The 15,192-nt window shown below is 38.4% G+C and overlaps 1 protein-coding gene across 1 annotated transcript; it reads left to right on the forward strand.

Moving 5' to 3' along the window:
* Positions 1-7,808: 7,808 nt before the first annotated feature.
* Positions 7,809-11,343, forward strand: LOC145068737 (nicotinamide adenine dinucleotide transporter 1, chloroplastic-like). The gene is made up of 9 exons (XM_079015741.1): positions 7,809-8,311; positions 8,757-8,846; positions 9,006-9,112; positions 9,745-9,793; positions 9,902-10,014; positions 10,150-10,244; positions 10,329-10,417; positions 10,533-10,627; positions 10,724-11,343. The coding sequence occupies exons 1-9, from the start codon at positions 8,245-8,247 to the stop codon at positions 11,105-11,107; spliced, it is 1,089 nt and encodes a 362-aa protein (XP_078871867.1). The 5' UTR covers positions 7,809-8,244; the 3' UTR covers positions 11,108-11,343.
* The last annotated feature ends 3,849 nt before the right edge of the window (positions 11,344-15,192 follow it).

A 15,192-nucleotide genomic window follows, 5' to 3' on the forward strand; every position in this document is an offset into this window, starting at 1 on the left:
AAATACAAAAAACTAAAAATACAGTTGAACATAAACCTTAAAAAGATGAAGCGAAATAAGCCGATCGTTCAGTTCATTTCTGTTCCTTAAAATTCCGTAGCCGAAATAGACCGAGCGATCGGTTCATTTCGGTTCCCGAAAATTTTGGAGCAGAAATAGACCGAGCGTTCGGTTCATTTCGGTTCCGAAAAATCTGGAACAGAAATAGACCGAACGTTTGCTCTATTCCGCTTAACTTAATTTTTAGAAAGAGATTTGAGGATTCGGTACTGATTCTGCTTCCATCATTCCCAAACCTTGTAAAATTTTGTTGAAGTTTGCTTCAGGTAAGGCTTTAGTGAATATATCAGCAAGTTGATTAGATGATCGAACAAAATGAACTTCTACGTTCCCCTCTTCAACATGGTCCTTGATAAAATGATATCTTAGTGCAATATGCTTGGTCTTTGAGTGTTGCACTGGATTGTGACATATTCGTATTGCACTTTCAGAGCAACCGTCGGGTGATCTTCCAGCCGCCATTGTCGTCGGAGTCGGGAACCACCGGTCGAAGCGCTGCTATCCCCGTTCCGCTACCGGCAAGGGAGAGAGGTCGATGACCGTTGCCGCCGCACCTCTACCCTTCTTCTTCTCCTTCTGTTATGTCCCCGTTCGTATTCGTTCATGGTGGTTGCCGGCGCCTCAAATGCCCTTGCTCCTGGCGTGACTTTGCCGCCTTCGTTCACCGCCGTTAGCCATTGCTGGTGCCGCCTTCTCAGATCGCTGTCGTCGCATTTAGCCACCAGGTGGGTGGTTGGATTCTTTTTCGAGCAAGAGATATAGGTGTGTGTGGTTCGGATGCTATCATAGCGTGTGAATCACTGTTCCATCGTGTTTGTGTGTGAGTTTTGTTGGCTGGTCGGAGATTTAAAAGTGAGCCACCATGGCAGCCAACCATGGTGGGTGCTGCCATTTGTTTTCTGCCACTTTTGACCACCGTGTGTGGGTGACAGTGGGCATACATCGGTGTGTGGGTGTGTATTTTACAATGAAATATAGCATGAAGTATGTGTGTGTATGTGTGTTATGCATAGCTGGAAAATCAAGGATAGTCACCGCCACCACCGTGAGGTGGTGGCTGCCGCCGTGTACCACCACCGACCACCACAAGGGTGGTTGTTTGTGTGTGTGTGTTTGTTTAGTATAGTGTGTGTGTTTAATTCGTGAGTTCATTGTAAATTGTAAAAATTGGAATAATGAAAGGAAAATCAAACCACCACCATAGGGTGGTGGCTGCCGTCACCGGCCGCCGTGTTGGGTGGCGGTGTGCTTTGATGGTGTTTGGACTCGTTTGGATGATTGGACAAGGGACTAAAACCCTAATGGGCCTTGAAATCCTAATGGGCCCAATGAAGCTTAATGGACTCTAATGGGCCCAATAAATCCCTAATTGATCTACAAGCCCAACAAATTAATAAATGGGCTAGTATTAGGTTGGAAACCCTAATTAGGGTTTGGAAAACCCTAATGCCAATGAAACCCTAACTTTAAGAATTAATCGGGTCACACATACAAGAATTATTTAATAACTTGAGATATTAAATAATAAACTTTGGCAAAGATTAATCTAAGCGATAATGGACTTAATGGATTAAGTCCTTAATGGATTAATTCCTTAATGGGTTAAGTAGGAAACTTAACCCTAATCATCATTTTATGTGAAACCCTAATTTCAGTTGGGTTTATTGTTGGGCCTTTCTATTGGGCCTTGATGATTTGAGTTATTAAATGGACTATCCAAGATCAAGCAAATGGTCTAGAGTAATTTAATGGGCCCAGGTAAGGGGCTTGGACCCAATTTGGAAAATTGGGCCATAGATGGGCCAAAGTTTGGGCCTTAATTAGTATATGATGTTGGGCCTTAGAATGAGACCATGTATAGGCCTAGGCCCAATTTGGAAAATTGGGTCATGTGTTGGGATTTGATTCCTAGTTGACTTTGGGCCTACGGATTGGGCCTTGGGCTTGAATAAGCTAAGCTTGGGGTAATGTAATTATCCAAAGTAAGTGTTTATGGTTATGTAGTGGGACCTAATTATTAATTGGGTGATGTTTTGATATTGACAAATCGGGAATCTGTCATCTAACAGCTGGGGTTGAGTCTGCGGGACTTTAGCAGTGTGGGATTGTGTCTACGGGACTTCAGCAGTGTGAGGTGAGTTACCTTCCAGTAGCGGTGGGCCTACGGCCACAATGCCAGCCCACTAGTAGGAGTTGTTAGATGATTGTCTTTGTGATAATTGTCTATGTTTGCTACTACCTGTTATGTTTATGTGCTAGCATGATATGATGTTATGTGATAGTGGTAGTAGGAGGTGAAATAGTCCCCACTTACCGGTCGACAGAACCGAAGGGGTAGGCCAGCACCCAGATATGCTAGGCAGTATATGACTTATGTGTTTATGCTATGCTTTTATGTGGTAGTGTTAGGGGGTGAAATAGTCCTCGGTTACCAGTTGAAAGATACCGAATGGGAGGCCAGCACCCAGATATGATAGGCAGTATCCGGTCGAGAAGACCGAAGGGGAGCCCAGCACCCAGATATGCTAGGCAGTATCCGGTCGAGAGGACCGAAGGGGAGCCCAACACCTAGATATGCTAGGCAGTATCCGGTCGAGAGGACCGAAGGGGAGCCCAACACCCAGATATGTTAGGTAGTATCCGGTCGAGAGGAGCGAAGGGGAGGCTAGCACCCAGATATACTAGGCAGTATCCGGTCGAGAGGATCGAAGGGGTAGGTCGGGCACCCAGATATGCCTGACAGTATATGTATGTTATATGATTGTGTGGTATGTGGTATGATGGGGGAACTCACTAAGCTTTGTGCTTACGGTTTTCAGTTTTGGTTTCAGGTACTTCGTTTTCAAAGGGAAGGAGCCGGCTCGATCGCAGCACATCACACTATGGTTTTCCGCAAATGAGATCTTTGGGATTACACTATGATATTGTTTTATGATAACATGTTTGATTATTTCTACTTTGGTTTTGTCATGACATGATATTACAAATGTTTTATTACACTGTTGGTTTTATAATGACGTATTTAAAACGAAAATTTTGGCCTGTATTTTTGGGATGTTACACATACTAAGGGGTACGTGGGGCTCCCTTCAACATCAAACCCTAATTTTGGGGTTTTACCCCTTTATAAGCAACATTATATCCTTCCTTAGTACATTTTAGGCCAGCCTCCATCCCCTTTAGCCTATATTGAAACCCTAGAGTGCCTTGAGTGAGTTTTGGAGCTTGAAAGAGTGTTTGTGGTGGTTTGTGTAAGAGAAGAAGAAACTTGAATACTGATTCTTTGGAGGAGGGCTTTGAGATCCAACTTTATCATCTTCTTTTGGTGGTTTGTCAGGTATAAAGTTCAAACCTTGATACTTCATTTCATAGATCTACTCCTTGGCATGTTTTGGTCATTTTGGTCCTTTTGGTTGGTGATTGGGAGTTAAGGCCATTTTTGGAGCTTAGCCTTTTAGACCTGGACATATTAAGGGTTCCTTGGGCATAAAGGTGCAAACTTTATGGTGGTTTTGGTCTCATGCATGTATTAAGTCATTTATTAAGCTCTTTTGAGCTCTAGAGCCCCATTAAGCCATGCATGCACATAAATTTGGCAACTTTATGTGATTAACCACCTTAGGAAATTCAGATATGAGTTTAGATTGAAGTCTTATTAGGTTAAGAGCTGAAATGGAAAAGTTGGCCATGTTGGTGAGTACGTTGGGCATACAAGTTTGTACGTTGCACATACAAGCCGTTTATGTAGTACGTCGAGCGTATATGATAGGTACGCCCTACGTACTCAGCTGGACGGGTTTATCTTGTTTAGGCCTTGGTTTTGGGCTTGAGTGGGCTTGGTTGTCTTGGGCCATCAGAATTCATGGGTTGGACTGTTGAGATTTTGTTGGACTTCTTAGGAAAAGCCCATGAAAGGGATTGGATCCAATTTGGAAAATTAGGTCATATTTGGGCCTTAGATGCTTATTTTGGATTATGGGCTTTAGGATATTTGGATTGGGCCTTGGCCTTGGGCCAAGTTAGAGGAAGGGTAAAAAGGTCTATTACCCTAAATTTGGACTCTTAGTGTAAGTCAGGACTCAATTATTATTTTATGGTAATTTTGGGTATTTGATAGCGCGGGGATTTTAGCATATCTGCAGTCAGAGTTTTATCCATTGGTTTCAGTTGTCTGAGGTGAGTTTTCCTCACTATACTTTTGGGTCGAAGGCACCAAGGCCGACCCATTGGATTGTTATCCTTGTTTATCACATGTTGGTATTTTGTAGTGATATGTTAGATCGGTATCATAATATATATGATGATGCTATGCTTAGTGATTTGTAGATCTACACGATTGTCTGTTGACTGGTTATATGTTGGTCAGTGGTTAAGGTTTTACTGCTATGTACGTGAGCCAACAGACCGGGAGCATTCCGACCTGATGGTTAATTGGGCTCGAGGGTATTCCATCTCGAGGATGACTGAACCCGTTGTATATTGGCATTCTAACCTGATGGTTGATTGGACCTGGGGTATTCCAACTCGATGGTTGATTGGACCCAACATGGGTGTATGGTATATGGTGAGAGTAGAATGCTTTGTGCATCAGTCAAACGACCTAGGGTATTCCAACCCGATGGTTGATTGGACTTGACATGTTTGGTATTCCAACCCGATGGTTTACTGGACCAACATGCTTATGATACGAGAGTATTCCATCCCGAGGATGACTGGGCCCATCGTAGATAGGCCTGGTATTCCAGCCTAAGGCTGATTGGGCCATGCATGAGTATTTGAGCATGTTTTTTAGTATATGTTATCTGTTTTTATGGTGGTAGTTTGGGGGAACTCACTAAGCTTTGTGCTTATAGTTTCAGTTTATTGTTTTAGGTGCTTCAGATGATTGTGGCGAGGCGAAGGCATGATCGTACACATCCTTGGTTTTACTACTAATTGGATCTTGGTAGACTCTGATTTTAAATAATGTTTTAGAAACATTGATCTTGTAAACACTGTTATTAGTAAATAGGTTATTTTGAAAAGTTTAAATTTGTTGAAATTTTTGAGGTGTTACAACACTAATGGTCCGATATCCATCATGGTGTATTCCTTAAGCATCACCAACTTCTAAGCATCATATAGGACTTCATAGAATACATGGCTCATCAAAGATATCATGGCTCGTCAATGAACCAAGACGGCGCAACATGAATGATGTTGGCCCATCCAAAAACAAGGATGACGCAACATCCTTCCTAATAGCGCAACATCTCCCAAGAGGTGGAGCAACTTCTCCTTGATGGCGTAACTTCTCCATGTTGGCTCAACATCTTCACTTGGTCCAACATCTTTAGAACGGTGCAAGTTCAATTCTCATGGCGCAACATCCTTCATGATGGCTCAACTTCTATCCTCATGGCGCAACATGTTGGACCGTGTTGCTCCAAACCCCTTTTTAGATAATTCGTTCCTTTGGCACTTGATCCGTTCCTTTGTCAGATGATCCATTCCATTTTCAGATGATTCGTTCCTTTGTAACATGCTCCATGAACCCCAAGTGATCCATTGAGTTTTAAGTGCTCCACCGAACTCAATTGCCCCAAATACTCAAGTCACATTTAACAGTTACCTCTAATAATAATCCAGTGCAATTGATAGTAATTCTAAAAAAAAATCGAAAATAGGTTACAACTTAAAAGGGGAAGAATTCTAGTAACTTAAGGTCGTACAGACGATAATAAGATCATAAAGGGTGTATGAAAGGATGTCACGTGACAAAGGTGTATAGAAAGGGGACATGTGACATATTTATGTTTGTTTTATTAGAATAGATAGATTAATGGCGAAGAAGTAGACTAAAACAACCAACAAATGACTTAGCCTTCTCCCACGAATTCTTTCTGTACTACATAATCACAGGTGTCAACGCTCCCAAAAACGTATAAAATATTTTGAAGGTCAACCCAACAATGGTTTAATTAAGCTTCGTAAAGCTTTGAGTTTATGTTATTGTTTTAAACTTACGATCAATTTTCACATTCAATCTAATGTTTTGTTAAGTTTTGGTTTATCCCCATCTATGGTGTCATAATTTTCCGTTCAAACCCGACCAAGATAGTAGGCAAAATAGAAGACCACCCAGGGCCCATCTCTCATGTGGGCCCAAAAAATTTAGTATATGTTACATATGGTATTATCTAATCAACTTTATTGGTTTAGAAAATAGCTTCATGGACCCTAAAATATCATATGTTGTATTGTATGACCTGGATTTTTCCACTTTGGAGAATTGGATCATCAACATAAAGATCAATAACTCAAGAAAAAAAATGTCTCGCATAGGAGTTAAAAATTGAAAAATAATATGGGAGCGATTAAAAAAGGAAATTATATAAAATGGGAAATTAGATTGTTTTCTTAACATTCTATGGAAGCAACAATCCTTAAGGTCCCAACAAAAAGAAATGAATGACTTTTGTTTCTAAGGGTTGAATCATTTGCAAAATCCTCACTTATCGGCTTCATTTTGGAACCTGACTCGTATTGTCCATCCCAAAAATATGAATGGTTTTTTGTTTCTAGGGGTTGTCCATCCCAAAAATATGAGTGATTTTTTTTTCTAAGGGTTGTTCATCCCTATGATTGTAACAGGAAGAAATTTAAATTTTGTAATCGGACTCAATTTGAGTTTTGGAATTAGAATATACCTTTATTTAGGATTACAAAATCTACACATTTAATTAACTTTATCTTTAACGTGAATGGAAACTAGACCTGACAATTTCAGACACGAAGACACGAATCTGTGAGAGACACGACACGACACGAATACATCTTAAAAATTGAGATAAAACTTATTTTTTCATTGTGTAATCGTATCGTGTCAAATTCATAGTTGACACGTTTTCATGACACGAATACACGAATTGTCAGGTCTAATGGAAACCTAATACGTGTTGGGTTATAAATTGTTTTTTTAACTGAAAATGTAATTTGGTTTTAATGTTTATTTAGAATTGGTCTTATTTTTAGTGACCGAATTGTCAAATAACTCATCACATAACTGAAAAATGACTAATTGTCAAATAACTCATCACATAAATGAAAATGTAATATTATGAATTGTGAAATGGCTTCGTTAATGTCTAAATTAGGCAAATGGACAACCAACTCTACAAAGAGTGCACTTTCTATTGTATTTGTTTGTATTATATCATAGCTTGTGAATAGGTGATACGCCAATATCATTTTATTCCTCATTTTGTTAGCTACGACAATAAATAACAATTTTGTTATGTAGTTTTCATTTGCATGTATTTTTAACTGGATTTAGCTTGTTGTAATAATGATACTAGTGATTTTGCATATAAAACTATTAGAAGTTCTTTTTTATAGAGTAATGGATTTTTATGAAAATTATATTTTTGACAGGCCTTATTTTTTCTCTCGTCCCGGCCCAAAATAGTATTGTATGAGAAAGAACAACATCAAGGTTTTCGTATTGTTAAAATTAAATTCATTTTCTTTTTCGCAACTAATCATGTTATTTATTTATTTTTACAATAATAGCCATTTAAAAAAATGACCAAAACAAACGTGATACTTTTTATGAGTATCATAAAGAAAATGTTGATACATGGTAAAGATTTTTTTTTTTTTCACAAATATCTTGTTTTTATCACTAAAAACGAAATAATTAATTTCAAGTAACATCTTTCATATCAATCTTTGTTTGAAAGGAGAGAACTCGACCATACAAATTCAGATGTGGTAGAACAAGTATTAAATAACCCCAAAAGGGCAAGCAATTTTAGGTTATAGTTTTTTCAGGAGGCTTACAAACGCAATTCGATGCGTTTGGACAAAATAAAAGTCGCCACTTTCCAATTTGAGATGTAAAGAAAGTGAGAGTAATGGCATTACGCATCAATTTTTACTAATTCTTTGCATCAAGATCCCTCCAAACACGGCCACAAGAGTCCTCGTTCGCCTCTTCTTCTTCAACAAAAAGTGTCAAATACGTCCCCGTTAATGTTCCTTTTACTCTTCCACAAGATCGAACTCATATAAATACTGGGTTTTGTTCCAGATTTGGATTCAATTCCAGTTGGGTGTTCGTGATTTTCGAAAAAACCCAAGTAAAATCAAGTTTGTTCTTGTGGGTTTTAGAAGAAACTTCATTTTGATCTTCCTTGTTGGAGTATGACGGTCGGGGAGCCACGGAACGGTAAGGATATCATCTACGATGCCGTTTCCGGTGCCTCTGCAGGTATAGATTCATTCAATTTGAGATCTAAATGTTCAATTCCCAATTTGAGTTCTTCGTGTGAAAAAAATCTAGGGTTTTTCTAATTGCTTGGTTTCACACTTCCATTTACTATTTCCAACAAGGAAACAAAATTTAGAACTTCAATTTCAGCATTGTTGAATCAAATCCATCTTTATACACCTCATCTTCAAATCCAATCGAAAAGGGTTTTAAAATTTAGAAAGTATTCATCAAACTCTACAAATGTCATTTTCCCATGTCGCAATCTTTACAAACCACTGTTCTTCCTCCATGTCATTGTATTTGATAAATTTAGTAATAGAATTCACTTTTCAGTAATATTGGAATGAAATTTACATGTGAAAAAGATTTTTCTTCCATTAATCGCTTTAAATATCATGGTGTGTTAGGTATAATGGTTACATCATATATTTTTATAATACAGGTGCTATCGCTGCCACTCTCATGAGTCCATTAGATGTGATCAAGACAAGACTGCAAGTTTATGGCCTCCCTGATGTGCCTCGAAATAAAGGTAATTTCATCTCTTTTAATAATTTTGTTAACATATTGTTTATACTTTATTAAACTCTTAATATATCGCATTCTTGTTGAGTTGTTTCCCCAATTTAAGTTACAAATTTTCTATTGAATTGCTTCTTTTAATATCTCTTCTTTTTGTAATTGATATTAGGGAGTGTTATTGTGACAAGTTTCCAAAACATTATAAGAAATGAAGGATTGAGGGGATTATATAGGGGACTTTCTCCAACATTGGCTGCATTACTTCCAAATTGGGCTGTGAGTATTACTATTACTTAACCAAAATCACCTTTTTTTATTGTGTTTTTATAATTTTATATATGAAAAAGTAGTAATCAAGTTTTAGAATTGTGTAATTACTGTGAAGTTTTGTTCCATTATTGTGAGTTTTAGTATAAAGTTCTTTCGTTTGTTTTAGAATTGTTTAATTGCTGTGAAATTTTGGTACGTTGTGTATGTATTTAAAGTTTGGTAAATGTATGTTAAATAGCATATGTTAATTAAGAAGGCTAATCTGTAACGATTATTATAATATTTTAAATTTAGAAAAGATTTCGGGTAATCTAATATATTTTATATATGAGATAATGAAATTGATCTAAATTACTAAATCCAAAAAAAAAAACTATTTTGTCCTGGAAAGTATTTTCGTTTTTCCAAAAATTTCGACATTTGTAACTACAAACTGACATAGAAAATATTTTATAGTTAGTGATCTATTTGTCAAATTTTTAAATAAATAAAATATAAATAAAACGTATTGATTATAATCAAAGCTAATTCACTTTAGTTAAGAATTAATTAATGTTAGACAATGCAAATTAGAAAAATACAATGCTTCTTTTTTCATTATATGTTGACATGAACATTTTTTTCTTTTTTTCATATAGGTCTATTTCGCCGTATATGGGCAACTCAAAGAGCTTCTCGATTCACATGGTTGGTTACTATATAAAATATCTTATACATTTCAATAAATAAATAAATCTTTTATTTTATTTTATTGTTTTCTATTTTATATTTAATTTTCAAATCATCTATTTTAAGGAGACGGCATGGGCCACCTTACTTTCGGGGCAAACATGATAGCCGCTTCTGGTGCTGGAGCCGCCACTGCAATCACCACAAACCCTTTGTGGGTCGTAAAGACACGCCTCCAAGTATTTTCCTTTTTTACTTTTATTTTTGTAAACGATATTAAATTAATAAAATCATACTTTTATTATAAATAAAAAATAAAGTACATTGCTATTATCAGTAAAAAAAATAATCGTTCTTTGTGTATTCTAATTTAGACACAAGGGATGAGAGTGGGTGTAGTTCCTTATACAAGCATATCTTCAGCCTTGAGGCGAATCGTTCATGAGGAAGGCTTTAGAGGGTTGTACAGGTATGCTTTCAAAGTTGTACTCTCATTAAAAAATATTATTTCCACCATTTTTTTTTTAAACCAATTTATGATTATTTGTGACAGTGGACTTCTACCCTCTCTTGCTGGCATAAGTCATGTCGCTATACAGTTTCCAGCCTATGAAAAGATAAAATTGTACTTGGCAGATAGGGGTAATTAAGACTTTATCTCTCTCATTATAGCTTTATGAGTTGTGTGTACATCATGCATTAAAAGTTGTACATGTTCTTTAAGTAATTCTGATCTTGTGTTTTTTCAAGTTGTCAGATCATACAACTACTAACGAACTTAGCCCTGGGAAACTCGCAATCGCCTCATCAATGTCGAAAGTACTCGCCTCTTTAATGACCTACCCACATGAGGTGACTTCACTTCACTTCCACTTATCTCATTAATCTTGAAATGACTAAATTGCCCCTATAATGTGGTTGTTAAAATTACAATTATGGGTCGTGTAGGTGATTCGATCAAGACTACAAGAGCAAGGGCAAGTTCGGAATACGGAAAATCATTACGCGGGTGTGGTGGATTGTGTGAAGAAAGTTTTCCGAAAAGATGGTGTGGCTGGGTTTTATAGGGGATGTGCTACAAATCTATTAAGAACAACTCCATCAGCTGTGATTACGTTTACAAGTTATGAAATGATTAATCGATTCTTGCAACATGTTCTTCCCCCTCATAAAACTAAAACCCCTTCAAAACCAGGCGATGGAAAGATGAAACCCCCTCAAAAAGTTGCAGGAAATGATGTGAATGATTTACAGATATCAAAAATGAGATCGAATAATCATCATAGCACGAGAACTTTTATACCTTTGGGGAATCAAGATCCTATCGAGTGACTCAATTTTTGATGGATGAAATTTGATGATGATGATGATGAATAATTGTAGGCGACACCATTTTGTTTGTTATATTTTTGTTTTTCTTTAAATAAAGGAATCGTATTATGGATTTTTGGAGTTTAGTTTAGTTTTTTGGGGTATGTTTCAGAGGAGAAGTGAAGTGGTTAAAGGGTATTTGTACAAACGTTGTAGCATGGTGTACAAGCTAATACAGCGTAATTATTCTGGATTTAGTAGTTTCTGTTTTGGAAAAATGTTTGTTGAATTTATATTTATAATTATTTTTGTAAATCTTATAGAAGGGAACGTTAATTAAAAGACCCAGACAACATTATAATTGAAAAAAAAAAAAAAAAAAAAAGAATGGGTAGGGTTAATAAACTAAAGAGTCTAAATGTGTACAAAATAATCTCATTCCTTTCATCCTCCTTCATTTACAAGGCCTAGGCCAACTCACACCTCTCTTCCATTTCGACAACCGCCTACATCTCTCTCTCGCGACTACCTCCATCGAAGGACACCACAACTAAAACTTTGTCTCCACTCATTCTTCAGCCGCCTCCGTTTCTTCTCCCACCACCACTACTAACCTCCTGCATCTCCATCTTCAAACATATATTCAACGACTGCTTTCTTTCTCTGCCACCATTACCACTGCACCCTCCAATGAAACTTTCTCCGCCTTTCCTTCTCATCTCACCATCATTAAACTCTCGCACCTTCTCATTCTCCGACATAAGAGATGAAGAGGGTGAAAAGAAGGGAGGAGATGTGAGTTTCTTGCTCTTTGTTGTGGTTCACCCCACTCCTAAATTTATTCACCACACTGCCAATTGCTCTTTCATGAACTATAGCAGAGTTGGTGGCTTGATAAAGACGAAGATAATGGTTGCGGTTGGCGGCTATGTTGGTGCAATGGTTTTCATAGGGAGAGTTAGGTGGTTGGGGTGAGATAGATAGATGGTGTATATATTTTTATTAACTAAAATCTACTCTAATAAATAAAGATCTTTTTTGTTACATGTCATACTTTTATTCATTTTATCACATGTCATTTTGTGGTTATTTTAAATTTTAAATTTTCTTTTAAAGATGACATTTTATGGTTTTTTTTTCCATTTTAATAAATTCCACACTTGAAACATGTCACCTCATCGCCACATTTTCCAAAGTGTTTATTCTTGCACTTATCGCACCATCGTGCTTCACCTCCTCCTTCTCCAAACTTCTTCGAACCAGACTTCGAGAATTTTCTCTTCTTGTTGGACCTTGAAGATCCTTCAAACTTTCTCTTCTCGCCAACTTCGACCTTGTTGGCGGATCTACTCTTGATCATCTCCTCAACAGGCTTAGCACCCCAGATAGCTGCCTCAAGAGTAGGTGTCTGGCGTACTGGCACAACATATTCCCATGGTAGTCCCTTCGTACACTTATCGACTTTCGTTAGTTCGTCAGGGACGATGCACAAAGAAAACTCCATCTTATCCATGAAAGCATCGGTATACTCGTCAATGGACATGTTTCCATTATTCAATGTCAGAAACTGGTTTTCTAGTTCTAGCATGTTTTGGGCTGAGCAGAACTTGCGTTTAAAGTGGACCAAGAACTCTGCCCATGTCACTTGTAGTGGCTCATTGGGGATTATGTTCTATCCCAAGGTGTTCCCCCAGCGGACAGTGCCACCCCTAAACTGACGTACTGTAAAGTTGGTTAGTAGCTTGCCCTTGCAACCACACGTTATAAAAGCTAGCTCCATTTCAGAGATCCCGTCCATAACTCCGATTGGATCTTCTTTCCCAGTAAAAGTTGATGGTTTTCAAGTCATCAAGTCTTTGTACTTGCATCCATTTCTTTCAATCCCTTCGTCTTGGTTATTTCTCCTAACCACTGGCGGTTCATCTTGGCCAACGGTTCTACTATAGTTTCCTTCTTCTGACTGACCTTCATCCAGTTCAGGCTATTCAACAGGCACAATAGGTTCATCCCTATTTTGTTGAAGTAGACACCATGACTTCCTTCTTACGATCCAACATCATTTGAATCATTATTTGTACTCCTGCCATAGTGATTGGCTCGGGTGCAACTGCTACTTCTGGTGCACGCTCAATTACAGGCCTTTGATTAGCGTTAGCATTTCCATTAGCATATCCAAATCCTCTTCGAGTTCCCACCATGTCGATCTATTCACCAAATCAGATGTTCAGTTTGCAGTGACGAGAATTTAGATAGGAAAGCTCTATTTACGATAGACATATAAATCTCCTTATCTTTTCGAAAAGTTACATATTAGTTCTAATACCATAATTAATCGTTTAGAAATTTGAACACATAAAATTTCCATATCCGGTTGGCAATAGACCATAGATCCGATCAAATAATAACATATAAATCATTTAGCACATAAAAAGCAATCTAGGCATCATCCGAAAATAAGCTAGTGCTTGTGTCTAAAATATAGAAGACACTCATCTCACAATCATCGCTTAACATTCTAAGTTTAAGTCTAGAATTCCCTACAATTCCTAGTTCGCTTAAACTAATGCTCTAATACCATCTGTGACATCCCCAAACTCACAGTCATTTTAAAAATTTTATTTATGCTTATTTGAAAATCAGAGTATTCATTTTAAAGAATAATATTGCGGGCATGGTAGCATATCGTTTGGGCCCCAGTACATTGGACCGTTTATGGTGACCGCGAGGGTGGGCATGATAGCATATCGTTTGGAGCTACCTGCCGAGCTGAGCCAGATCCATGATACCTTCCACGTGTCTCAGCTGAGGAAGTGTATAGCCGATGAGACGGCAGTGGTGCCCTTTGGAGGATATCCAAGTGGACGCGAGTCTAAATTATGCTGAGAGACCGATCGCGATCTTGGACCGAAAGGTCAAGGTTCTGAGAAGCAAGGAGATGCCTCTGGTGCAGGTCCAGTGGTAGCATTGGAGGGGTCCGAGCTGGCTTGGGAGCCGGAGTCGGAGATGCGGGAGCAGCATCCGGAGTTGTTTTCAGCATGAGACTTCGAGGGCGAAGTCTGGTTCTAGTGGGGGAGAATTGTAACATCCCGAGATTCAGGTAAAGCTATTAAACCCTTCCCTTTTGTCAAGTTGTCAAGATTGGTCCCTTGAGTGGGTTCTTGTAGCAAATGAGTACGCTGGGCGTACTGGGGAGTACGCTGCACGTACTCATGCACTTAATTTGGATGCAGACTCGCCTGGGTACGCTGGGCGTAGCGAGCCCAGATGCAAACCCTAATATTTGGCTTGTGCACTATATAAGGGATGCTAAGGCTCATTTCTCAGCCTCCATATCAGAGAGTGAAACCCTAAGAAAGCCTTCCATCGTCCTTAGCTTGAGTATGAGGGTTTTGGAGCTAAAAGTGCCTTGATGTGTTAGTGAAAAAGAAGGAGAGGAGCTTGTGGAGGCTAGAGCTTGAAGTGCAAGTTTGGATCTGAGATCTTCAGAGGAAGGAGCTGCATCTAGAGGTATAAAGTTCAATAATTTCCTCTTTATTTGGTTTGATGTTGCATGGACCATTTCTAGGGTTAAAAGTCCCAAAGGTGGAGACTTTATGAGTGTAATGGACTCCATGGACCTAGATCTGTCCCATTTCAGTGATATTTGAGTTATAGATCCATAAAAATCCCAACTTGGTCGTTGTTATGAGATCATGCTTGAGTTATGAGCTTTCTAAGGTTGGAAGTAGTATATTATGAGTGTTAGTGACTTTTACAGCCATGCAAAGGCTTAAAGTTACCAACTTTATGGATTAGGAGGCTTAGAAATGGTCAAATCTAGAAGTTGGACATGTGTCTTAACTGTTTAAGACCTCAAGAGCTTAGGAGTCTGAAACTGGGAGTTACGCGGGGCGTAATCCCAGTACGCGCGGCATAAGGGGTCGCGTACCGCGTTTCTGTGAAGATGTCGGGTACGCCCAACGTGCATGTTTAGTAGGCGCAGCGTAACCCGGAGAGTTGACTTTTAGGGTTTGGTAAACTTTAGGGTATTTGAGCCATGAAAGGGGTAAAATGGTCTTTTACCCTTCTGAGAGTGCTAAGAGAGGGTATAGTCTAGCCTTGAGACT

This window comes from Lactuca serriola, chromosome 8 (assembly GCF_051521515.1).
Source record: "Lactuca serriola cultivar US96UC23 chromosome 8, Lser_US96UC23_V15, whole genome shotgun sequence".
Taxonomy (NCBI): domain Eukaryota; kingdom Viridiplantae; phylum Streptophyta; class Magnoliopsida; order Asterales; family Asteraceae; genus Lactuca; species Lactuca serriola.

Coding starts and splice junctions, on each gene's coding strand:
- LOC145068737 (XM_079015741.1), top strand. CDS start 8,245: ATGACGGTCGGGGAGCCACGGAACGGTAAGGATATCATCTACGATGCC. Junction 9,113..9,744: donor CATTACTTCCAAATTGGGCT/GTGAGTATTACT, acceptor TTTTTCATATAG/GTCTATTTCGCCGTATATGG. Junction 10,015..10,149: donor TCGTAAAGACACGCCTCCAA/GTATTTTCCTTT, acceptor ATTCTAATTTAG/ACACAAGGGATGAGAGTGGG.